Here is a 24713-nt window from a genome sequence, read left to right as displayed (position 1 = left end):
CTTTGAAGACCAAAGATGTGATGATGCACTTTTGTAAGTAGTGGGTTTCCCCGTTGTACAAGTCTTCTGCTTTAACATTTTAAAAGGTGGCATACAATAGAGAATGAAAAATATGTAAGAATTGTAATTATCTTTACCATTAATTTTCTCAACCAAAAGCCTATGATATATTTAAGTAGGACTAATTCAGAGGTAATTAAAACATATTCCTTCAAACGTTTATGTGGAAGCTTAATCTTATAATAATTTCCCCCCCAAAGGTCAGCAATTGACAATAAGTAAGGTAAACAGAAGATGAATATTTTACAACACTGAATATTTTATTTGCTTGTACATAACTGCACAAGTATATAGGGAATGTACAAATGAATGCGCCAAAATATTCATATGCAACTGCAAAAATACCTTATCTGAACGTTGGGGGAGTAGGAGGAAGAATTTTAATCCTTCAAATAACCACAAGTTTGAATAAATTTAAAGTCTAGTTTCACACATTAAAGAAATAGGCCTTGTTCATAAGACACCTTAAACCACGATGGTTAAGGTGTCTTCTGAAGAGGGCCTTATTAAGGTGCATTCCAGAAGAATTTAATTTCTATGGGAAAGTATTTAAGTACACACTTAATTTTTTCCATTGAGATCTACTGGACTTAAATATGATGAACTTTGGCTAAATCATGATCACAATAAATTAAACAGGAGTCTCAAAAGACATGAGAAGTTCTACTATGGTATTTTGTTGTCCATCTCGAAACTTAAAAGGTGCATGTTCTCTGAAAATGATTCCGTTTTATTACATTAGTCATAAACTTAGAATTTGAAATATAAATCTTCTAATTAAACATATATGGCCTTCTGAACTTTTTGTGGTTCACCATCGAAATAAAACCCAGTTACACAGGACTGAGAGCCTTTAACAACAGGCCTTTAAAAAAATCACGCAGAGTGGAAGTAGCTTCCACCCTCCCCAGGACTAAGGAAAATCATCTTTAGAAGGAAAGGAAACCTCTGACCTGAAAAGCTGCACATGCCCCTTACAGGTTGGATAAGCCTCTGAGCTGGGAACCACACCATGGCTGACCCCCTGCCTGCAAGGACAGCACCCACCACTACAGGGCGATCTCGGAAGAAATACCAACTCCCCTCCTCCACGCCCTCACTCTCTTCCCTAAGCTCCCATTCCCCAGCATAACCAGCCTTCAAGCCCACGCTAGGCTGAAATAGTCCTTTTACACGTTTAGAGGACCTTGTCTGTACTGAGTCGACGCTTGATGGCGTCATCACGTCCATTTCAAGCCGATATTGTATTTAGCCTCTTAGCTTCCGGGAGTGACGGGTTGCGGGGTATTTCCCCCCCGTGTTTTCTTTAGGTGGCCGATCCAAACGCCTGCTTATTAAAGCCTTCCCCACCCCCCACCGTGCCCTGGGAACGGTTTAACGGTTCATTCCTTTGGCGAATAAAGGGATCGAGTGTTGTTCTCCATGTGAACGTGGGGGGAGGGGGGAGGGGGGCTTTAAAGACAATGAAAAGAGGCAATGTCTTGGGCGACTTGACTTTCGTTTCTAGAAGATTCTGGTGCCCCGCACCCGACACCGGGGGCCACAAGGACGGGTTGTGAGGGGTGGAGAAGGAGGGGGCGGCGTAGGAGGAGCCTATCGGGCGCGGGGAAGGCCAGCGCAGCGGGAGAGGCGGCCTCCAACTCGGGCGGGGGGAGCTGACAGGGGGCGGGGCGTGTGGCGCTGCGCGGAACCGAACTGCGCGTGGCAGACAGCGGGGCCTGGAGCGAGTGAGGCTGGGAACTTTCGTTACTCCTCTCGGAGGGAAGTTCCAGCGGCGGCCGCAGCAGCAGCAGGTGTGGCGTGGTGGTGGTGAGGGGGCATCAGCGAGCCATGGACCTGCGGAAGTTGAGCGAGCTGCGGGCCTTCGTGAAACTCTGCAAGCAGAACCCGGCCGTCCTGCACACTGAGGAGATGCGCTTCTTTCGCGAATGGGTGGAGAGGTGAGTGCGAAGACCCGTTTTGGACGCTGGGCAGGGGAGTAGATGGCGTGGAGGGATCCGTGGATATTCCCGCTTCTTTCTTCCCTCCCTCCTCTCTTTCCCACCTCCCTCAGTTTAGGCTTAAAGGGCTTCATGGGAGATGTTGTTTCTTCGGGTGGGAGGTCGGGGGATATTAGGGTTAAAATTGGTGGTGGCTCCGCCTCCCCTGTAGGGCAGCCACAGCAGAACTTGAGAAACGAGGACTGGTGGAGTTGCTTGCCCTGTGGGTAGGGAGTTCTGCAGTGCTGGGGAGACAGGTTATTCTTCAGAAGGAAGGGTGCTTATTAGAAAGGGCGCTTGCTTCTTCTTTGCTTCTTCATACCTTTCCCCTGAATCCAAGATCAATTTTGGGGACGATTTGTCGAATTCCTGGACGGGAGGCCTAGTCACGCCATGGGAACCCTGCCCTCCTTCCGTCTAGTTAGTTACTCCATTCCCACCCACCCTTTCTCGCCAAGGAAGGGATTCAGGCCGTTACAGTGAACATGTGTTCTTTAAATTGCCTAGTCTTAGGGCATGAACATTTTCCTACACAGTAAGCACTTTTGTAAGGAGGGGGAGATACGATTTTATATGTGCGTGTGCCGTTCATGTGTCTGTTGCACTTTCTTTATCCATAGGGTTGAAATGATCCTGGGATAGCGTGGTCAGTTCCTGCTCCAGAGCAGATTCGTACAGTGCAATGTGCGCGTGGTCATTCTAAGTGACAAGCATACTTTTTCTTGCATTTCTTTTTACTCAGAAGTTGCATTTTTAAGGAGCCTTAACCGTTGTTCTTAGAGTTTTCCCCCCAATATGTGGAAAAAGTGTTTGTTAAGCAACTTGTTCCAAAGCATATAATACAAACCATGTTACAAGCATCCTGAATGTAACTGGTATTAGATTTAGTAGCCAATTCCTGTAATACCAGGGGACACCAAGCTTCTTCCATTTTGTTGTAAGCATAGTTCTTGCCCTTAAAGCACTTAATTGGATTGCCCATCTCACTCTGCAAAGCAGCAAAATTGGTTGTTAAATTTTTCAGATTGTTCTTTAAATCCTTTTATGATTTCAGATCCAGTTTGAGAGCAATCAGTGTAGCATTGCCAAGAATGTCATTTATTTAACCACATACTAGTGAATTAAATTCAAAAACTCTATAGAGTCTTGTTTCATAGGACAGAATAAAACCTGAAATAGTAATACTGATTCTGTGGAAACCAGGCTAGCTGTGGTTTCTTGAGACCCTAAATGAAAGTATGAGTCCATGACAATGCAAAAGCATGCATTTCAAAGCGCGGTTGAGTGTAGAAAGAGCTATAGCTGAAGTTACTCCATTATGGCTCTAGCTGTAGCTGTTTGCTCAGTGGTATGACTTCAGGTCTTATGCTAGAGAAGTGGAGCTAGAGCATTTGAGGTACCTTTTGGGGTCAGTTGTGAAATTCTATTATTTTGAATCAAGTGCTTGTTTATTGACAAAGGCTCTGCAGAGTTAGGAGCCCTGTATCCATTAGTCATGCTTAATTCAGCATAATGTTAATCGTTTTTTGAATTTTAAGGGTCTTCATAACAAATGAGTGTTGAAAATCTAAATAAAATAGGATTGACGTAGCATATTTAAAGTTCTAGTTTGATAGTTACTCTCTTGGAATCCCTTTGGAAGAGAAGCTATAGTATGGTTAAATTTTCCTTTAATTACTTTTTGCTTTTGCTTTTAACACTCTTCCTAAGGAAGTTTACCATGGCACCCTCTCTTGTCATCTCAGAAGAGTTTCATAGGTGGGCAGATTTTAGGCATGCGGGATCTTCTTTGCTTTTCACTGGAACCCTGAGGTCACCAACTGCTGCTGGATGCAAGATAGTGGCCCCATTCAGACAACATTCAGTGTTTTGTGGTAGCTTAACCATGTTCAGCTGTGGTTAACACTAACCACATACGGAACACTAGCAGACCACACGGTTAACCTTTTGTGATTAAGTTTTCCTTAACTACGTGCTAACCACAATGCAGTTAGATGAAGACCTGAGTCCTCCGAATGTTCAGCCCCATATCCCAGCAATCTGTGCACGAAGACTCTCGGCAGTTGCACCTACCTGCCATTTCACTTAATGTTGTAACAGTGCGTCAATGCAATGTCGTAATGGTGCTTCAACGTGGCAAGAGAAAGGGTAGATCAGTATGGGGTTGGGGAGTAAAAAAGGCATATTTCCAGAAGGAGCCCCTTTAAACAACATGTATCACACACACAAAAAACAGGGCCAATTAAGCAAAATGGCAGCGACAGCACCCGTTGCAACCAAGCAGCAGGCTGGAGCAGTGATCAAGCCCATAGGCTAGAGCAGCCAGGGCAATTTTGGCTGCTCTGTACTGGAAGTGCTATGATTTCAGTCTGTTAACCACGTGTGTGTGTCAGACGACACCTTAAACCAAATTTTGTGCTGCTAACATGCTGCATAACGTGGTTAGTGAGGCTGACTGCAGTGTGGTTAACAGGTGTGCATGGTTAGGGGAAATGGTTATTATTATTATTATTATTATTTATATAGCACCATCAATGTACATGGTGCTGTGCTTACATTCTAATAAAATCATAATAAAACAATAAGGAGGCGAAGAGAATGCACCAAACAGGCACAGGGTAGGGTAAAACTAGCAGTATAAAGTCAGAACAAAATCAAGTTTTAAAAGCTTTAGGAAAAAGAAATTTTTTTAGCTGAGCTTTAAAAGCTGCGATTGAACTTGTAGTTCTCAAATGTTCTGGAAGAGCATTCCAGGCGTAAGGGGCAGCAGAAGAAAATGGACGAAGCCGAGCAAGGGAAGTAGAGACCTAACTGCATGGTTAACGGTGTCGTCTGAATGGGGCCATTGGCTCAGAAAGGTGGACAAGGAACAAGCAGCCTGGGAATTTGTTTTCAGTATCAGGATTCCCTCCCCACCCTTTTATTGTGAATTTAACGAAACTGAACAGAAAATAAACAGTGGAAAAGAGGTGGGGGGAGAACAAACATACATAGGAATGTCATCATTTTGTTCCCACCAAATAACAACAACAAAGTGGGGGAGAGTTATGCATAGGTTTCAAGAAAAGCAAACCAAATAGCCATGTATTTATCCATTACATTGTTAAGTTCTCAGTCTATTGCATTTTGGGAGGTAAACATTTATCCTTTAAACATAATATAAGTCTTTTAGCTGTCATAAAGGCTCTGAAAATCCATTTTTGCTGACCATGGATTAAATTCCAAGAAAGCGGTAGGTAGGTTAGGAGGACATGCACACCCCTCCATATTAAAGACTGTTTCACTACAAAGTTTATCCTTATTATACCCTCCTCTCAAAAGGGGACAACTATTGGACATTGCCAAAACATGAATGAAAGAAGCTTTCAGTGCATTACATCTCCAGCAATTATGCAAGTTAGACAATCCCTTATTGTGGGCTCCGATAAACCCCAAACATTTTTTTGCTGAATAACCTAAGCTCAGTAGAAGCTTCAGGTACAGAAGCTAAGACAATCCATTGAATAGGCAAAATAGGACATTCCAATTCTCAATTCCATCCCGGTCTTAGACCATGGGTATCCTATTTACTGATACTAAATGCATATATATATATATATATATATATATGTGTGTGTGTGTGTGTGTGTGTGTATGGATTGTAGGTCGACATGCCTGTTGAGCTGCTAAAAATGTTTTTAACAGTAACAGAGGCTCTGAAGCTGTAAAAGCGGTCGGAGCAAACCTAGATTCCAGCAAGTGTTGCAATTGCAAATATTGCCAATCAGCCATAGTAGGTAAATTATATTTAACATGTAAATCAGAAAAATAACAAAACCTCATTGTCCGGACCTATTCATTGATCCAATGTAAAAATCATCCATGTCCTCCACAAGAACACTTTACAATTTTTAAATCTGGATTTCCCCACAAAGTCAATTTTGCATGAGAGAATGGATCGAACTGCAAATCACGTGATACTATATGCCACATCTCTCTAGTTGCCAAAATTGTAGGAAGGGGTTTATTTATTCTAATACATCGAGAGTCAAGTATCAGGATTTGAGCTCTCGTGCAAATACTTTCACACACTAATTTGTTTTCCTTGAAGCTTTCTTGGCCCTTTCTACACCTAAGGGTTATCCCAGGAAAATGGAGAGATTGTCCCTGCCTGCTCTCAGGATCCCTTGTGCATCATTTGGATGCACAGGAATGATCCGGGGGGGGGGGGGGAGGGAGGGGGAGGCAGATGTAGACCCAGCCCTTGATTTTAGCGTGCTAATTTAGGAGAGGAAAGGCCTTTTTTGTTTTCAGCGTTAAACCATTGGGAGTTTGGAGTCTTTGTTGATTTACTGCAAATCTAACAGGAGAGCCTGATTTATCTTCTGCGTACCCATGTCATAGAATGCAAGCAGACTGTTCCTGGAAAATGCAACTGGGGGCTTAGCGCCATGAATTTACTGTGGTAATTAATATTATTCCCTCCCACCTTTTGCTATACATTTTGGTGTGACCAAATGCGGTGTAAAATGGGTGCTTTGGAGATAAACTGCACAAGTATGGAACAATTCAAATCAAGCTGAACTTGATTTGAATTCAAATCAATCAATTCAAATCATTTCTTGCTCTAGGAAGGGTGCTGTGGTCATTCTGCATTCCTCTTTCTTTATGGAAAGAGTTCTTGTTCTACTCTTAATATATGCTTGTGCTCTATCTACACACGACAGTGTGCCTGAGTATTCTAGAATAGTAATATTTCACATGGAAGTACATTTCTAGGAATGTTATGGGCTGCTTAATCTTCTCTAGGCATTTTTTGCACATCTCCTGGGTCAGGAGGCAGCAAATGGAACTTTAATTACTTTGCTGCACTTATGGGGATTTCAACTGTTCAAAAACATTAGAAGGTCTCTATCCTAAATTAGTACTGCATGTTGAAGCATTCCTGAATAGCAAGTCAGAAAACCAGATGGGACTAATACATCTCAAGATAACAGTCTTTCTGTTTAGTTATTCTTTGAAGTCATGAGTAGACCCTCACTGCAATGTAATATTTCGTTAGGCATTTATATTGTTGTGTTTATGTTAACACAAACAGTGTCAAGCTTTGTATCTAACTGTTTCTCTTTTTGTTGGAAAGCATGGGAGGAACCATACCGCCAGCTCCATGCAACACTTCTACAGAAGAGGCTGCTGAGGTAAGACAGGAATTTGGGGAGATGAATGCTTTTATGTATGTATATACAATTCTTGGATCACATCACGCCAGTCCTTTTCCAGCTTCATTGGCTGCCAGTCCAGGTCCGGGCCCGATTCAAAGTGCTGGTATTAACATTTAAAGCCCTAAACGGCTTGGGGCCAGGCTATCTGAAGGAACGCCTCCTCCCATATGTACCTACCCGGACCCTAAGGTCATCCTCAGGGGTCCTTCTCCGCGAGCCCCTGCCAAAGGAAGTGAGGCAGGAGGGCCTTCTCTGCTGTGGCACCCCGGCTGTGGAATGAGCTCCCTAAGGAGGTTCGCTTGGCACCTACATTATATGCTTTTAGACGCCAGGTGAACACCTTTTTATTCTCCCAGTATTTTAACAGTCTATAAATTAATTTTAACTTTGCTGTTTTAAATTTGTATTTTAAATTTGTATTTTCGCATTGCTGCTGTTTTTATCTTCGTGGTGCTTTTATATTGTATTTTATATTATGGTTTTATACTGTTTTGTTTTGAATTGTCTTAATTTTGTAAACTGCCCAGAGAGCTTCGGCTATTGGGCAGTAGCAGTATAGAAATGCAATGAATTAATTTTGTAAACTGCCCAGAGAGCTTCGGCTATTGGGCAGTAGCAGTATAGAAATGCAATGAATCCAATGAATAATTGGAATAGGGAGCAATTTCATGTAAAAATTGACTTCCTGCTCAGGCCTTTGAAAAACAACAAAAACAACAACAACAAAGGTATTATAGATTGTCACATGGTTTTTATCCCTGCCTCATTTGTCAATAAACTGATTAGGAGTGGCTCAAACCCTCTTCAAACATACCGCAAGTCACTCAGTCGCTTTTGAATCTTTGGTTGTTTAATGACAGCCACGTCTTTGTAAAGATTTCTGCCCATATAGGTCTTCTATATAATGGTAAGCATGCCACAGAGCCTGTGAAGGCCAGGTTGGCCTCCATGAGGTGCAGGGTATTTTCTGTTGTAATGTCCTCCCTCAGGAAACTTGTGGCTCTCTCCCAATTCTTCTGGAAGTAGGTTAAGATCTTCCTTTTCTGTTGTGCTTTCAGAAATTGAATCTGCCAAGGTGTCCCCCACTCTTTTGCTGTTTCTTTCTTTGAAATATTTTTGGCCACCTTCTCAAGATGGCTCACAAGAAAAGAATGATATGACAATTACTAATAAAAACAAGAATTAATAAAATCCAATGACAGACATAAAACAGATAAAATATGCTACCCCAAAAATACTAAAACCAAAAACAAATTGCAGTCAAAACCATCAGAAGTTGCATAAAAATTACAACTCTGGAGAAGGCTATGGGAAATAAATGAGTCCTGAAGGTCCGTAGTGATGGAGTTTGACAGACCTCAGTTGGTAATGCCTTCCAAGAGACATGGGGCCACTGCAGAAAAGGTCCTCTCCCTCATACCTGACAACCTGACTGCTCTTAGAGGCAGGCAAGCAAAAAGAGCCTTTACTGCTGATCTTAAAGAGCATGCAGGCTGGTAAAGGTGAAGATTGTCATTCGGATAATCATTTAAGGTTTTGAAGGTTAAAACCAGCATTTGGAATTGGGCTTGGAAATGCACCGTCAACCAGTGCAGTTGGCGCAATACATGTGTCACATGAACTGATCTCCTATGGTGGCACTGTTCCTACTGGCTCTGGGATCCAAGGTAAGGTCCTTTAGCTCATAAGGAGCACACCCCACCCCCAGCTAAGCATAAGGGCCAGAAGAATGCCACTGTAAGAAACATCCCAGTAGGCAGCATTAAGAACTGCTGATAACAGAAGTTCTGCCTTTACTGCTTTTGCTTGATGCTACAGAACCAAGCTCTTGCAGTTTCAATTGCTTTGCCAACACAGATCTCAACAGTAGAAGCTTTGCATGGGGGATTCCCGTTCCCAAAAGGGAAATTAGGAGCTCATCTCCCAAGAGGCAGGAAACAGAGCAGAGGGTTGAGCAGTGTTGGCTGGAGGTATGTAGCCAGCATCTCTGCAAAGTTAATAGCAGAATGCGTGGCCCTGATTTCCATTCCTTCCCCAAAGTGTGAGTGAGTATTTCAGAGAGGGCTAATGAAAGAAAAGCAGCCCTTAATCCCCACCTGCCCACCACTTCCCAAAAAAACTGCCCCATTAACTTGTTGGAATGTATCCCAGCAGAGCCGTTTGTGGATTTATATGTTTATTACTTTTAGTTTTAAAATAAGTTACAACAAAATGGTGCTTATTCCCAAGTAAAGGTGTTTATGCTTGGGGCAGCAGATGCAGACTCCATTTTATTCCTGTTGTCATGATGATGTTATGGTCTAAGCGAGTTAAAAATGAAAAACTGTAAATGCTCAAGAGTATTTTTTTAAAATCAAATGGGAGAGGTGGATTTCCCACCCCCAAACATAATAGCAAATATAGAAACAGTTGTAAAGCATGAAATGTGGTTGGGCGCAGCGACAAGAAAAAAGTGCTTTACAGTTGAAGTAATATGCATGGCTGTTTAAAACCCTCCCTGTAAAACCGGAATATAAAATTGCCTAGCTGCACCAACTTCCTAATCCCACTAGTATCCAGGGAGCTGTATTCTGCACCAGCTGAAGTTTTGGAACTGTTTTTAAAGGCAGCCCCACCTAGAGCACTTTACAGTAATCCAGCCTAGATGTTATTAATGTGTGGATAACTGAAGCAAGGTCAGAATTATCCAGATAAGGCATGGCTATAAAAAGCACTCCTGGGCACTGCCACCACCTGAACGTGCCTTCAGGGTGTATGCAACCCCATTTAAGACCAGTTGTAAACTTTGATCCAGACGTTTGTACATTGGCCATGCTGGGTGGGAATTCTGGGAGTTGCAGTCCAGTGCCTGAGGGTGGCAGGTTGGGGAAAGCTATTGTACACTTACCTGGGGGTATGTCTCATTGAGCTCAGTGAGTCTATCTTCTGAGTAAACATCTATAGGATTGCACTGAAAGGCATTTATACTCTTGAGGTTGCAAGAGTTCTGATTTAATTATTTTTGTTTGTTTGTTGCATACATCCTTTCTCTAAGGAGCCCAAGGTGGCATACATGAGTAGTGCCCCTGGCCACATGAGAGTGAGACAGGATGGTCCAAAGTCACCCAGTGAGCTTCATGGCAGAGTGGAGACTGCAACCTAGGTCTCTCCAGTCCAACAGTCTAACCACGATACTGTGCTAGCTCTCACTGGTTCTTAGTGCGCTTCTTGAAAGTCCCCTCGCTTACTAAAGTGGATTATTATGTGGCAAGGGGTGCTATGTTTTAGAAAACACAAGCCTACCATTCCCTTGGGTGTATAATTAATTGCATAGTTCTTTGAATACTGATCACTGGCAATAGTGGTTCTGAGAACTGCTTTCAGTGAACATTAGGCTCTACTGACTTAAATGCAATGCTTGTCAGATATGTAGTTTTTCTGATCATGCCTCATTTTGCTCTGTGTTTCAGTGTTGCTATATATATTTCAAGATGTTCATAGATGAATTTAATTGAAAGTGCAGATTTTCTAATGGCAAGCAAAAGTTTTGTAATCAAAATGTCATAATTAAAGTTTGTATGTGTTCACCTTGTGTTGATTTAAAACTTTCCAGAAGGAAAGTCAGTGCAGTAAAACACTTCTCAAATTCAGTCCCTGATAATATACGTTCTATGAGGGAGGGTTTATGTGAGTGTATCAATAATTAGATACAATTTTTTTTCATTAGGCGAAACCAGAAGAAAAGAAGCCAGAAGAACCGCCAATACCACCAGAGCCTGAGAGTGAAGAGAGTGATTTGGGTGAGTTATCATTATTGCATAGTCTTTTTGTAGTTATGGCAACCTAGTTTTCTTCCCCACCCCTTTTGCTTCTTGTGTGGAACAATTGGGATTCTTCTAATCACTGGTGTGTTCGTTTTCAGAAATTGATAATGAAGGAGTGATTGAACCCGACAATGATGAACCTCAAGCAATGGGAGATGAAAATGTTGAGGTAATAAAGTTTTATTAAGTTTAGTACTCTCTGTAAAACTACACGTTGCCTTTTAGATAAACCAATCAATATTTCTTGATTACACAGCATGAACATTACCCTACAGCAGGAGCATAGAATATCTTTCAGCCTGAGGGTCTAATTCCATTTCAGAGAATCTTTCAGGGCCCAAAGGCACAAGGGGTACAGCCAAAATGCTGGCATATTTTATGTTGAAGTTCTTTCTGCCAGTAACTAAGCCTTAGGGGAGAGGCATTTCGACCTTTTAGAATAGGAAAAAATGCACAAAAGCCAGGAAACCACCAAATGATCAGTAGTTGAAAAGGGGCGGGGCCAGGGTAAGGGGTGGGGCGTCTGGGGAACCTGGGAGGGCTGAAATGGGACTCCCTTTCCTGATTTGGCTCCTTGGCTTGATGTTCTGAAGCCCTGCTGTACATTATATCAAACATGCAAAATAACCCACAAGGTTATAGGGCGCATATATATAGATATAGATATATATTTCTAAACACCTAATATGATGCCATTGAGTCGTATATTGATACTCTGGTGTCAATATAAAGGTGGGATACAAATAAATATAATAATAATATTAAGAATATTTTCCAAATAAGTTAGCTTTGTGTTTTCTTTCTTTATCTTTCTCTCTCTTAGGTAACAGAAGAGATGATGGACCAGGCCAATGAAAAAAAGATGGAAGCTATTAATGCATTAGGCGAAGGTGAGCTCTTTGTATCAGGTTGTCTTTTTAAAGAAATTAATCACTTGATACATTCCCATGGTTTTTACTGACAGTGTTGGGTATTATGGCCTCAGAACTTGTTTTGTAAATAAATATACTATTGAGGCTTATGCCCCTGTGTCTTTCTTCTCGCTAATTAATCTAAAAAGGACACACTAGATCTTGCTATCTGCCTTCACAGTGTTATTGAGGTTTACCGTTCTGACTCCACAGTTTGATTGCCAAAAGCAACTGATAAATCAGAGGAGAACAATAAAAGATTGTTAGGGTGTAAATCTTGTTTAAATTGTAACTTTGGTTTTACATATTTTTTCAGTAATGGTATTACTAACGTTAGCTAGTACATGGGTCAGAATAGACTTCTAAATTCTGGATCCAGCATTGTTTTAATTCTAGGAAATTAAAGGATTTTTTTACATAGAATCAAAGGGGCCTACAAGGCCATCGAGTCCAACCCCCTGCTCAATGCAGGAATCCACCCTAAAGCATCCCTGACAGATGCTTGTCCAACTGCCTCTTGAAGACCTCTAGTGTGGGAGAGCCCACAACCTCCCTAGGTAACTGATTCCATTGTCGCACTGCTCTAACAGTCAGGAAGTTTTTCCTGATGTCCAGCTGGAATCTGGCTTCCTTTAACTTGAGTCCATTATTCCGTGTCCTGCACTCTGGGAGGATTGAGAAGAGATCCTGGCCCTCCTCTGTGTGACAACCTTTCAAGTATTTGAAGAGTGCTATCATGTCTCCCCTCCATCTTCTCTTCTCCAGGCTAAACATGCCCTGTTACATAATTTTACATTGTTTCTATTACCTCCTAATGATGGCTGACCTACTGTACTTCAGTAAATGTTTAATCAGTGAACATACTAAGCTTCAGTAGAGTTGTTGTGTTTTTCATACCTCTGTGAGCTAAGATTGAGCTCCTGCTGGCTGGTTTCATAGTTTAGCTTCTTTCCCCCCTCCCTTTTTAAAAAAGAATTATATTTTTCTTAGCTGACCCTCTCCTGAAAGGCACTGTTATAAACCTTTCTGTTCCATTCTACCTACAATGGTATTGGTTGTGACATGACTGCTTGCCTCTTTCTCCTTGGTATGTTGCTAGATATAAGTATGTGAAGATGGCTCTACAATATGAAAAGTTCTCTTCACCAAATTAATAAATTGCTGTGCTTTACCTGGAGAAGGACTTGGTAGCTCTGTTGATTACTCTACAGAACAGTTGCTTTCTTATTTAAGGTATTCATACATCAGCCTTCATACAAATATACCCCCGTCTTGTTTACAATAGGGAACTATTGTATTTAATAGTTCAATAATTCAATAGGGAATTAATTGTATATAAATACAATTAATTAATATTACAAGAAAAACATTAAAACACAAGCACTTTCCAAATTCCTTACAACTTCAAAATCAATTCAGACAGCAGAATAGATGACTCAGTTATAAAGTTTAAAATGCTGCTTTCTTTTCCGTCACATCTAAAAAAATAATTTCATTTAAAATGTTTGAAATAATAACGTTTTAACCTGCCACTTAAAATGTAATGAGGTTAGCAATGTCCAGACAAACCTCTCGGGAAAGTAATTCCGTAACTCTCTTTTGTTGCCATCTGCTTGATTTCTGATGGTGGTGGGACTCTAAGAATGATATTAGTGAAAGCGTTTAACACCCATACAAGTTGATACAGGAGAAAACAGGCCTGAAAGGTGTTGGGTTCCAAGCCATAAAGGTCTTTAAAGATTAAATTTGGCGTTTTGTATTGAATTTAGCATTAAATTGGCAACCAGTGTAGCTCCTATACTATTGAAATATTTACTAGCAAGTCATCCCTGTTAAATCCTGCTGAATGTTAAACTACCTTGAGCTTCCAAACAGTCTTTAGGGACAATCCCAAATACAACACATTATAGTAATCTAACAGGGATGTTTAGAGCATGGATCACAGTTGCCAGACTGTGTTAAGGAGAAGTTGCAGCTGGTGTACCATGGTATACCAATCTAAGCTAGAAGAAAGCACTCAAGTGCCTCAAGTGACAGAGCTGGATAAAGAAGTACTTTGAAGTTGTGTAACTGATCTTTTGTGCGGAGAGAACAACCCCATTCAAGACAAATTGAATCCACCCTTCCTGAACCAAAGAATCATCTGCACACAGTGCATCTGCCTTATTAGAATCGAATGTCAGTTTATTGGCCCTCATCTAGCCATTACCAAGCTCAGGCAACAATTCAGCTTTTCCACTTGTCTGCATATTGCTGACCCTTTACCACAAATCTCTAAATAATCTCTCCCAGATGTTAAAATAGTGTTTAGGACAAGATGGAACCCTGTGGTCTCTATAGCATAACTACTAAGAATCTGAATAATAGTTCCTGTAAAGCTACCCTCTGGTACCTGCCATGTAAATTGGAATGGAGTCACAACATCACTGTACCCCTGGCTCTCACTTTACATAGCTGGTCCAGAAAGATACCATCGTCAAAAGTATCCAAAACCACCGAGAGGTTCAGGAGAATCAACAGGGTTGTATTTTACTTGCCTCAGTCTAAGCATAGGTCATTCATCAGGCCAGACAAAGTGGTTTTTGCACCAAATTTGGGCCTGAAGTCCAGTTGAAATAAGCCTAGAAAATAACTTTCTTCCAAGAGACCTTGGAGCTGTATACGCATCGCCCACTCAGATGCTCCAAAATGGAATGTTTGCAAATGGCCAAGAGTTATTACAATTCTGCAGGTCCAGAGAGTTGATTTTAAGAAGCAGTCACACGACTGCCTCCTTCAAGGCTGCAGGAGCACTTCCTCTCATACCACTCACTTCCATATGTCTAGGTCTAATTAGGGCAAGTATATAATTTCTTCTTGGGTACAATTAAAGATTTATATTTTCAGGTGAACTTCAGAAAGCCATTGATTTATTCACAGAAGCCATTACATTGAATCCACATCTAGCTATCCTGTATGCCAAGAGAGCCAGGTGAGAGTTTAATTTTTTAAAAAATGTGTGCTTTATAAGGTGCCAAACTGCATATTCCCAAACTTTGCTCAGTCTCGGCCAACTAACTCTCTAGTTCTAGATTAGAGATGTTCTCAAGCTGGCTGTTAAATGACTTATTAGTAGCATTTCAGCTTCTATCCAGTACATGACTGTTTCAAATCCGGCTGCAAAAGCTGTTTAGCTTCTTGTGCCTCTTAGTTTTGATAAGCTCATCCCCAAACCAATACTCCTTCTTGCCAAGCTGCCATTAATCACCTGAAAGAACAGAAAGATCTCCCTGTCCTTATGATCGTAATGGAAATGTTTACAAGACAATTCAGTTTCCTGGATTGCTAAATATTTGTGATTGTTCCTCCTTATGGTCTCAGTTCATGTTCTGCTGCAGATATGATCTCTTCTGTTTCTGCTGCCCTTAATACAGTTACACCTGTATACATGGGATCAAATTATAGCATGTATTTGGGAAAGGTTTATTTAAAAGTAAGCATGTATTTTCTTCTACTTAGGGCACTTGTACATAATTTAGATGTCATGTTCCTGATCCTGATTTTTGGCAATGGTAGGGCAGCATATAAGTAGCCTTTGCACTCTTTATTAAAGGACTTAGCTGAAGGAGCTAGTCTTTAATGGGCAGCTGATAGTCTATCATTCTGCGTAACGTTGCCAGAAACAAATCACTTGCGGATGAAAATGGAAGGAAATTGATGATTGATGCCATTGATACCACCTCTTAATGGTTCTGCAGTCATTATGGGCATTTGAAGCTTGATTTATTAATAAGATGTATACAAAATACTGAAACAACTTGTAATTTGGTGGACAGTGAAGGAGAGCAATCAGGTGGATAGGTACTTTAACTGTCATGTAACTTGCTGTAGTGTTCCTGGGTCTCAGGTTGATTGTTCCTTAATTAAACATATATACTTTATTTATTGTTGACAGTGTCTTTGTGAAACTGCAGAAGCCAAATGCTGCCATTAGAGATTGTGATAGAGCTATTCAGATTAACCCTGATTCTGCACAGACCTACAAATGGCGAGGAAAAGCCCACAGGTAAAGAAACAGCAGCCTCTGCTAACGTCCTAATCCCCTGATTAATGAAAAGACAATTTCACCATTTAATTGCTTATTATAACATGAATAAGTTGTGTGATTGGCATTTTTTTTAAAAAAAGGTAAAATCTGGGTTTAAAACTGCTAATATCAATGTTCTATATAACAGGTACAATATTGTGATGTTTATAGTTTTGATCTGTACATAAATACGATTGTAGCAGACTGGGCCTGATACTGAAATATGGCCTACGATTAACATCACAGTATGTTATCTTTGCACATAAGTAACTTTTAGGAGGTGATGCTATATGACTTGGTTCCCACATAACACTAACCTATGGTATGGATTGTTGAATTCCAGGTTGTTGTGATGTGTGAACATGACCTTGCTAACCTTGCTTTGTTAACTGTGAACAACCCAGAAAGAGAACCCATCATTTGTTATTGGGTTGTGAACTCTGGGTTGTTTAGATCGCAGGTGGTTGTTACATGCAAACTCACAATTGTGGGTTGTTCTTGGTTTGTTTAACTAGGCTATAGAGGCAGTAGGCAAGAGTGGTAAAAGAAAAACCTCCAGAGGAAGCTGCGGTCTTGTTTGCCCTTTTCAGTGTGGGTTATGTGAGGTTTGTTCTAGGGTTATGCAAAGATTGTTTAGTCTTCACATAACCCACACTTGCTTGGTTCACATTACAACTGCCAAGTGGGATTGGATGTGCAAAATGGCGGCTGCCCATGCCCCACATGAACCTCAGCCTCATTATTGTGCAAACCATCTCATTATCTCAATTTTGTAAACATCCACCTTGCTTCCTAAATTTGAAATAAGGGGCATCTTAGTCTGTACAGCATAATCATTCATTGAGGGCACATTTGTGCACATCCATGTGTTTTCTTTCGGGCCTGGTTAAATTTGATTTTAAAATGTTATCCAGAAGAAAATGTTAACTCTTGAATACTTGTTATTGCCAGGCTGTTAGGTCACTGGGAGGAGGCCGCACATGACTTGGCTTTGGCCTGTAAACTGGATTACGATGATGAAGCTAGTGCCATGCTGAAGGAAGTGCAGCCACGAGTGAGTGACAAAAGGCAGAAAGATGATGGGGAGATTATCATGTTCATAGTTTCACATCTGTGATATTATACAGAATGCATGCCAGAAAGAATTATTAGAATTATAATTCTATTAGAATTATATGTGAACTCAGAGCTCCAAGCAATTGTGTAAGGGCACTGTCTTTCTGTCTTCTGGCAAAGATTGTTAAGGAGCAATTCATACCCTGCAAAGTAGACAAGCTTGCCACTCGTCCACTGCATGTTTATTGGTAAACATTTGCAGTGGAAATGCTTGTATAAATGGGTATGCATTCCCCTCCAATATCAATATGTTCAGGGAAGAAACAACAGGTAAGTCTGCTGCGTCAAGTGTGAATTGACTCTGCAATTAGTGTGTTGGGTGCAGTGCAGTGTTGTACCTTGATCGATTTGCTAGTCTGCACAAGGGAGCACTTGTAGCTTCGATTAGAAACACTTCAGGAAATTATTAGCTGCAACTCCATGGAACCCTCCTTTATTTGCAAGCTGTGGTATATGATAAAATAATTTTGAATACTTATTTAACTGTACCGTTGCTTCTGCTTTGACATTCTATAAACTGACATGTAAAGTAGAGATTAGGGAGGGTCAAATTTTAACTTTATACAAAGGGAAGATCAATTGAGTAGTACTTCATTCATTTCACTATATAGTAAGCATGTGAGTAATTGAACACTTCTGAAATTTTAATCTGACAGCCCTGCTTTTGTTTCTTCCCCCTGCCACTATGTAGATCAGCGGTGAGGAACCTGTGTCCTTCCAGATATTGCTAGACTACCTTCCATTAGCACCAGCAAGCATAGCCAATGGGCAGGGTCCATTGTCCCATACTTATCCTTATAGTCTCCATGTCTCTTGCTCTCCTGTTTTACACATGAAGAGAAGAGTGGGTGTGGTTAAGAAATGCCTTTTGCTGCAAGATGGGCTGAACTAGTTCCTGTAAAAACTGCTGAGGCGTGTCCTCTTCTCACTTACACTGAAACTGCACCAAAGGGGACAATACAAAAGAACTACAAACTGCAGCAGTATGATTTCACAAGGTAGAGGAGCAAGTAAGCTAGACCAACCTTTGGTGGGGTAAACTTCACCCACAGGCCAGCAGTGGAGAAGTCCATCAGGCCTTTTAAAGTTTGTTTTTATAGAAGATGCAGAAAGGCTTGCTTGAGAACTTCTGCAAAAGTGTCTGGAAGTGGAAAATTCAGGGATAGCAATAGTTTATCCAAGTAGAAGTGTGTGGAAGCTAAGCATGTATTTGCACCAGTAATTGACAAGTTATGTATTTTCCAATGTCTTGTCTTGAGACACCCAGTGACAGTGTGATTTCTCCAGAACCAGTAGAAGTGTTGTATCTCTAGTGCTTAGTATCCTCTCCAAAATTTGCATTTTGAATCTTAGTTCTAACATTTCTGGCTCTTAAATAGGATAATTTGTCTAGGTCAAGATTTCTCAAATGACAAGCTGTATCCTGTGGATTAGCCTGAGCAGGACACTAGATGTAGTTCTCTTTACCAAAGCTGATACATGATTTTTGTTCAAGCATTTCCTGATCAACTTTAAAATTCTGATTCCTTGACTGAACTCTCTATAACAGGGTTATATAACCTGACTTATGGAACCTGGAATCTTTTCCAAAAAGACATGGCTTTACTGCCTAATAGTTGATGCTCTGATCCTGCAGTGTATTTTGGGGGCCCAATATTGCTGAAGAAAAGGAATAAATATCAAATATAATCTGATTTGCATTACTAAGAGATTTTGCAGAATACATATCTTTAAAAGTAGTTATGATAGGTAGAGTGCTAAGATAGTACTATATAGATACTTGGATGCATTTGATGAATACTTTCCCCCTGTGCCTCAGGCTCAGAAGATTGCAGAACATAGGAGAAAATATGAACGAAAACGTGAAGAAAAAGAAATCCGGGAAAAAATGGAGAGAGTAAAGAAAGCCCGGGAGGAACATGAGAGAGCTCAAAGGGTGAGAGCTTAATAAAGCACGTATGAGAGGAAAATGACAAAGCATGACTTCCTATATGACACATTTTTGGATATAAACTCCAAAATAGATACATGAAAAGAGTGGAAGCTGCTTACTCAATAGTCATAAAACTTGATTCTTGCACAATAACGTATCACACTTTCAAATACTAGCCTCTACTTTAGAGTGTCACTCCTGAACTGAATATGTATTTATTTGCAGAGCACCATAAAATGGTAACAAATAGATGCATCATCGTTTGAAATCCAGTGCGAGAATTGTGAGGGAGCATTAAGCAACTTAAGCATTAAAAGAAGTCACAAATGCACTAAACCCATTTATTCTTCAATAGGGCTAGAAATTCTGTATTGCACTGGAAATAAAGCGGTATCACAAAACACTAGAATCTAAAGAGTATGCAGGGCTTTAGATTCAATTGCAAACGTCTTAAAACATTTTCACAATTTTCTGTAGACCAGCTTGAGTAGTTGGAGAGCATGTGGAATATTCTTATGGTTCTTTGATTGCAGGAAGAAGAAGCTCGTAGGCAGACAGGAGGACCTCAATTTGGTGGCTTCCCAGGTGGCTTCCCAGGTATGTGTTCATTTCAAAGCATTAATAGCTGCAGATACAAGGTAACTGAATTCCCTTACAAATCTAGGCCATAGCATTTTGATTAGCATGCAACTGGGACAAAGGACAACTGTTATGTATTTTGTTTTTACTAAGCAAGCGGGAAATTGCTTGGCTGCTGGAGTTTCTCTGTGAAGGGAATAAATAATTACTTTCCTAGAAGCCTGTGAAAGGGACATGGGGCTATACAGATCAACAGCTGAGGCCCTTCTCTTTCTCTCCCCTCTTTTCCTGGTTAAGAGGTGAAAAGGTTGGCAGTCTATGGAACACCCTCTCCAAGGAGATTTGTCTGGTGCCAGCATTGCTTTCTTTTAGTCACTGGATAAAACCCTTTTATTCTCCCGAGCTTTAAGTATATTAAAATATTGTTAACTGTTCTGTTTTTATCTACCGGTCGTATGTTTAAAGTATTTTTATCCTGCTTCTCATGTAAAACAAGACAGCTTGCAATCTAAAAAGAAATGGCACACAAGGAAAAACAGCATGGGATGGGAAGAGAAAAAAAATTAAATAGTATTTCAGGAGAGCTGGTGGAATGGTCCTGCTTTCCCTCTGTATAGCTTGCTGGAATAGCTGCTGGTGTGGCTTTCTTGATACTTCATTTTTTGTTAAATCTCATGAAGGAAGACATATAAGGAAGGCATATAAATAAATAACCCTGTTGATAGTGAACCTTTAAAAATGGTATACACTGTAGAATTGCTTGTATTTTATATGTTGCTTTGTAGAATCTTATTGAAAAGGAGCATATAGAATATATAGTAATCCATCATTCACATAGGATTGACTAAAGAGGGCATCATGATATGTTTTGAGTTGATGATTCTTTTTTATGGTGGGGCAAAGCCAGGAGGTGGCATAACCATTTAACAGGTACTCAGTAACTTTCAGCTGAAAGAGACCATATATGGATACTGACGGAGCAGCTAATGTGCTTTGCAACTTTGAGAATAAAGTTTTGGCCTTCTGGTTTGGAGAATATCTTGTTTCCTTGCTTTCTTAGATATAGCAATCTTCCCAAAAATGGGAAAATGTGAAGACATGACACATACAAGATATAGTCTATTGCAAAAAAAAAAAAAAAAAAGTATATTTCTAAGTGTATGCCTTATATTTTCAGGTGGCATGCCTGGTGGCATGCCTGGTGGAATGCCTGGTGGCATGCCTGGAATGGGGGGCATGCCAGGGCTCAATGAAATTCTTAGTGATCCTGAAGTTCTTGCAGCCATGCAGGTGAGAACATAGAATAAATAAAAATAAGGTGGAGTAAGTTGTGAAGCCATGATTCTATTTAGGTGCTATGTTACTCCTTAAAATACTTCCCCAAAACTTTTTTATTCTTTCACCTTTTATTTATTTCTTGGCACTCCTACTCTGCTTTGTATTGTTTATATTGCTCTCAGAAACAAAATATTAGTCTGGAAGGATAGATGATAGGTGTAATTTCATCTGACAAATCTTTCATTTCAGTTGAAAAGACTAAGGATGCAACCCTATTCCTCCCACCGCCTCCTCTGCATTTCAGGTGGACGGCCATTTTTGCTCACCTTGTGGAGGCTTTGGGGAAGGGGAAAGAAGGACGCTAGAGTGGCCATAGGATTTCATGTATGGCTGCCATCCTGTCTCCTCCCTTTCCTGTCCCCAGGAATGCCTCCTTTTCCCCTACTCTTCACTTCGTTTTGTGAGTGCTGAGAGGTAGCCAGTGCGGTTCTCTCCACACTGGCTATGACAGGGATGGTGGTTTCTTAGCTCCCAGCTTGGAGCTCTGTCTATGAACATGGAGCCAGGAATCTGAACAATCCTATGTGCCTCCTGTCACTGTTTAGGAGACATAGGATTGCTCCCTAAATGTCTTTTTTTTCCAGAGTAAAAATGTCCTATACTAAAGTAAACCAATCCTGTTTGGTGTAGGTAGAGTGTTGTCTCCGTGCTAGGTGAAGTATTGCTCATGGGCTAACAGGAGGCAATTCTATATTATAAGGCTACATACTGAATTACCTTTGTTTCCTCAAAAAAGGGTAGTCACTCCAGCAGTTGGATTCAAAGGAACAGTTGGGTACAACAAACTGGGTGTAATTAAACTCACCTTGCTTCTGTACAACACCCACCTAGGGCTCTGAACTGTACCTTCCTCCATGCACTGAGAGACTATTGCCTGGAGCTCTCACTATTCTATGGTCTCCTTTCTCTTTTGTCAGTCCCAGCTGGAATACAGTATCCCATCTCCATCTTCTACTCTTGGCTATAGTGCAGCTAACCACACTCTGTGCACCTTCTCCAGTCTGCCCACTTTGTAGCTCTTGGGACTTCTTTCCCATGCAACTCTTCTTATAGCTTCTTAGCTTCTGCCTGTCCTAGACCCAGTGTTTGCTTGCTTATCTTCAGTAGCCACTGACAATGCCCAGACTTCTACCCTCTGACTTAGCCAATCTCTTCTTAGCTTCTGCCATGAGTTTTAAGCTCCTTCTGCTGTTCCTGGTCCAGATCCCTTTCCTCACAGTTCTTTGCCACAGGGGGGTTCTTTGCTTTGGCAACCTCTCTAGCTACTCACATGGATAGTGATTCCACTAGTTAACTTCAGGATATATCTGTTAGTGTTTGTGAACTAAATATGAGGTAGGTCTGAAACAGGACATTCTGTACTTCGTTTAATGAAGTTTGTACTAATTCAGGTACTAAATCATTAGTATTGATTTTTTGCTTTTCAGATCACATCTTGTGATCACAATCTAACAAAAAGCTAAATTTCATCCCATTGAAATCAGTAGGGATGATCATGTTTGATTCTATGTTGGATTGTGGCCTTAGCATTAGCCATTAAATAAAAGTTTACTTAATTTCATACAATAGTACAAGCCCATCCCATTTTTTCTTTCTTGTTTTACAGGACCCAGAAGTCATGGCAGCTTTTCAAGATGTTGCCCAGAATCCAGCAAATATGTCAAAGTACCAGAATAATCCCAAAGTCATGAATCTCATTGGCAAACTATCAGCCAAATTTGGAAGTCAACCATAAAATCCCCTTTCATGACAAGACATGGGGGAAGTATCGTTCACTTACTGTTATGTTGCAATAACACAAACCATTGTACCTCTGATTCTCAAAAGAGAACTAGAGTGCTCTGGATAGAATCCCTCTTTCTCCTCCCTCCTTGCTTCAGAAATGAATGTCTGTTCACGATTGTATCCAGGTTTTATTTCAAAAACACTTCGTACTCTCACCATCTTTGCCCAGGAGTTTGTCTTACTCAACAGTAGTACAGTTTGCTTTTAAATTGCATTAATTGTAATCTCTCAGTAGATTGCATCAGAAAGTGTTGAGTGGGTGGTTGTGGGGGAGGCGTGTGTGGGGATGATGGTTCTTTTTATAACAGTGTTGGATTCCTTAGTAAGACCTTTTAACAATGTTTAAGTTCTGACATGAGGCTTAGTATTTTTATTTTAACTGGAAGAAATACTACACTCATATTCATTTTTTTACATTCACAAAGGTGACTTAAAACATAGTTAAAATCTGCAGCAGTTGGAAACGCCCTTACTGTTGCATGCTTTGGCTTTAAATATGTTGGCACAAATGCTATTCAGGCTGGACTACTTATACAATCAATGTTGAGCAGATTAACATGTTAGTTATGTTTGTCAAGGTGTGTAGGGGGCATGTGTTTCTAAGCTAATTGACACCAATGGTGGGAAACTCTTAATTACTTGTACTGATTTGACTATTGAACATTATTGCCTGGCTTAACTTCTTAATACTGTAGGAGGGAAACAAATTAGTTCCCGCCACCAAATCTCATTCATTATTTAATCAATTCAGAATGCAGGTAGATATCAGTATAAGTCTGTTAAGTGAGGAAACTCTGGATTCTGAGTTTGAGACCTAATAAATTTACATATCTTGTCTAGATTTTTAAGACTTTGTGGTATTAGTTCCATTAATGCAGTTGAGTACTTTCCTATTTCCATATATCCCAAGTTATCAGTCTTTAATATTGTTTTTTTGGGTTTTTTTTTTTTGTTAATGTCATGCTGTCACATTGATACTTGTGGGGCTTGAGTTCTGAAGGGGAGAAGAGAGAAGGTCTGTGCTGGAATAGCACATCTTAAATATAATTACAGCATGTGTATTCATTGAACACCTTGCTGAAATGTTTGTTGATAACTAATACAATTCTGTTTTTTTGTCTGTACTAAAATTTTGATTTTCTTCTCTTAATGTTGAAAAGCTATTGTAATTAGGTCTTGGTCTCTTTTAGGGCTTTTGAATGTTTCCTGTTCTGTGCTCTTGTAATTTTGTCTGAACACATAAGTGATCTGTGTTTTCTGTTTTTTATTAAACCTGAAACTCACCAGATTCTAAAAATAAATTACAGAAAGTTTTGTCCTCATACAGTAATTATCTTATTAAATAAAAGGAGAGATGAATCCATTTTTGCTTAAGAAATAGTTCTGAAAATACTTCTAGTTGCCTTTAAAAAATAATAAAGTCTGGTTTTGAAGAATCTTTTTGGTTTGTCTTTATACCTACAAAAAGTCAAAAGTATTCAAGTTTTAAACACTTTCAACTGGTAGCTTGATAAATGTAGAGGTGTAATTTTAAGAGTTTGGCTGAAGGGGGAAAGCCTGTCTGAACCATTATCCTAATTTATGTTGGTTGCTGCTCCCCCTAATCCAGTACAAGTCAATTGAGTGGTGATAAACTTCACTCCTAAGAGAAACTTGAAAGGAAAAAAAGGTCTTTAATGTTTTGGAGGGGAAATGCACACCGCTCAATGAAAAAACAAGTCTGTTTACTTGTAGGGCATTGTTATATGCGAAAACTATTAGGTTTGCTATATAAATGCTCATGCGATTTAAATGAATATGCATATGTCTCTGCCTTACCATACTTGACAAAAAGTGTAAGAAATTTTAGTTGGGAGAGGGATATATTATCAGTGGTGTTGCCCCTCAACCAGGGGATTAAAGGCTCATTACCCTGGCGCGTTAGTAGCCAATCAAACACACG

At 40.3% G+C, this 24713-nt stretch overlaps 2 protein-coding genes across 4 annotated transcripts in view; one reads left to right on the top strand and one right to left on the bottom strand.

Moving 5' to 3' along the window:
* The window catches only part of XPNPEP3 (X-prolyl aminopeptidase 3), a 32985-nt gene extending 31787 nt beyond the window's left edge, over nt 1–1198 (bottom strand). For both annotated transcript variants that reach the window (XM_063133581.1, XM_063133580.1), the window contains exon 1: nt 1014–1198. In XM_063133581.1, coding sequence (XP_062989651.1) covers nt 1014–1074 — 61 coding nt within the window. In that variant the 5' untranslated portion in view covers nt 1075–1198. The remainder of the gene's footprint in view (nt 1–1013) is intronic.
* A 568-nt stretch (nt 1199–1766) lies between these two features.
* On the top strand, nt 1767–24207 carry ST13 (ST13 Hsp70 interacting protein). Of its 2 annotated transcripts, none has more exons than XM_063133578.1 (12): nt 1767–2000; nt 7159–7216; nt 10947–11019; nt 11142–11212; nt 11867–11933; nt 14841–14925; nt 15889–15999; nt 16972–17074; nt 18956–19072; nt 19603–19666; nt 20826–20938; nt 22593–24207. In XM_063133578.1, the coding sequence occupies exons 1-12, from the start codon at nt 1891–1893 to the stop codon at nt 22719–22721; spliced, it is 1101 nt and encodes a 366-aa protein (XP_062989648.1). In that variant the 5' UTR covers nt 1767–1890; the 3' UTR covers nt 22722–24207. The 2 variants fall into 2 exon arrangements, with proteins under 2 accessions (XP_062989648.1, XP_062989649.1); XM_063133579.1 differs by having other exon boundaries at nt 1769–2000; nt 19603–19654.
* Nucleotides 24208–24713: the final 506 nt, after the last annotated feature.

Source organism: Elgaria multicarinata, chromosome 9 (assembly GCF_023053635.1).
Source record: "Elgaria multicarinata webbii isolate HBS135686 ecotype San Diego chromosome 9, rElgMul1.1.pri, whole genome shotgun sequence".
NCBI classification, from domain to species: domain Eukaryota; kingdom Metazoa; phylum Chordata; class Lepidosauria; order Squamata; family Anguidae; genus Elgaria; species Elgaria multicarinata.
The sequence above is the reverse complement of the archived record's forward strand: the minus strand, read 5'-3'. Positions and strand labels throughout refer to the sequence as shown.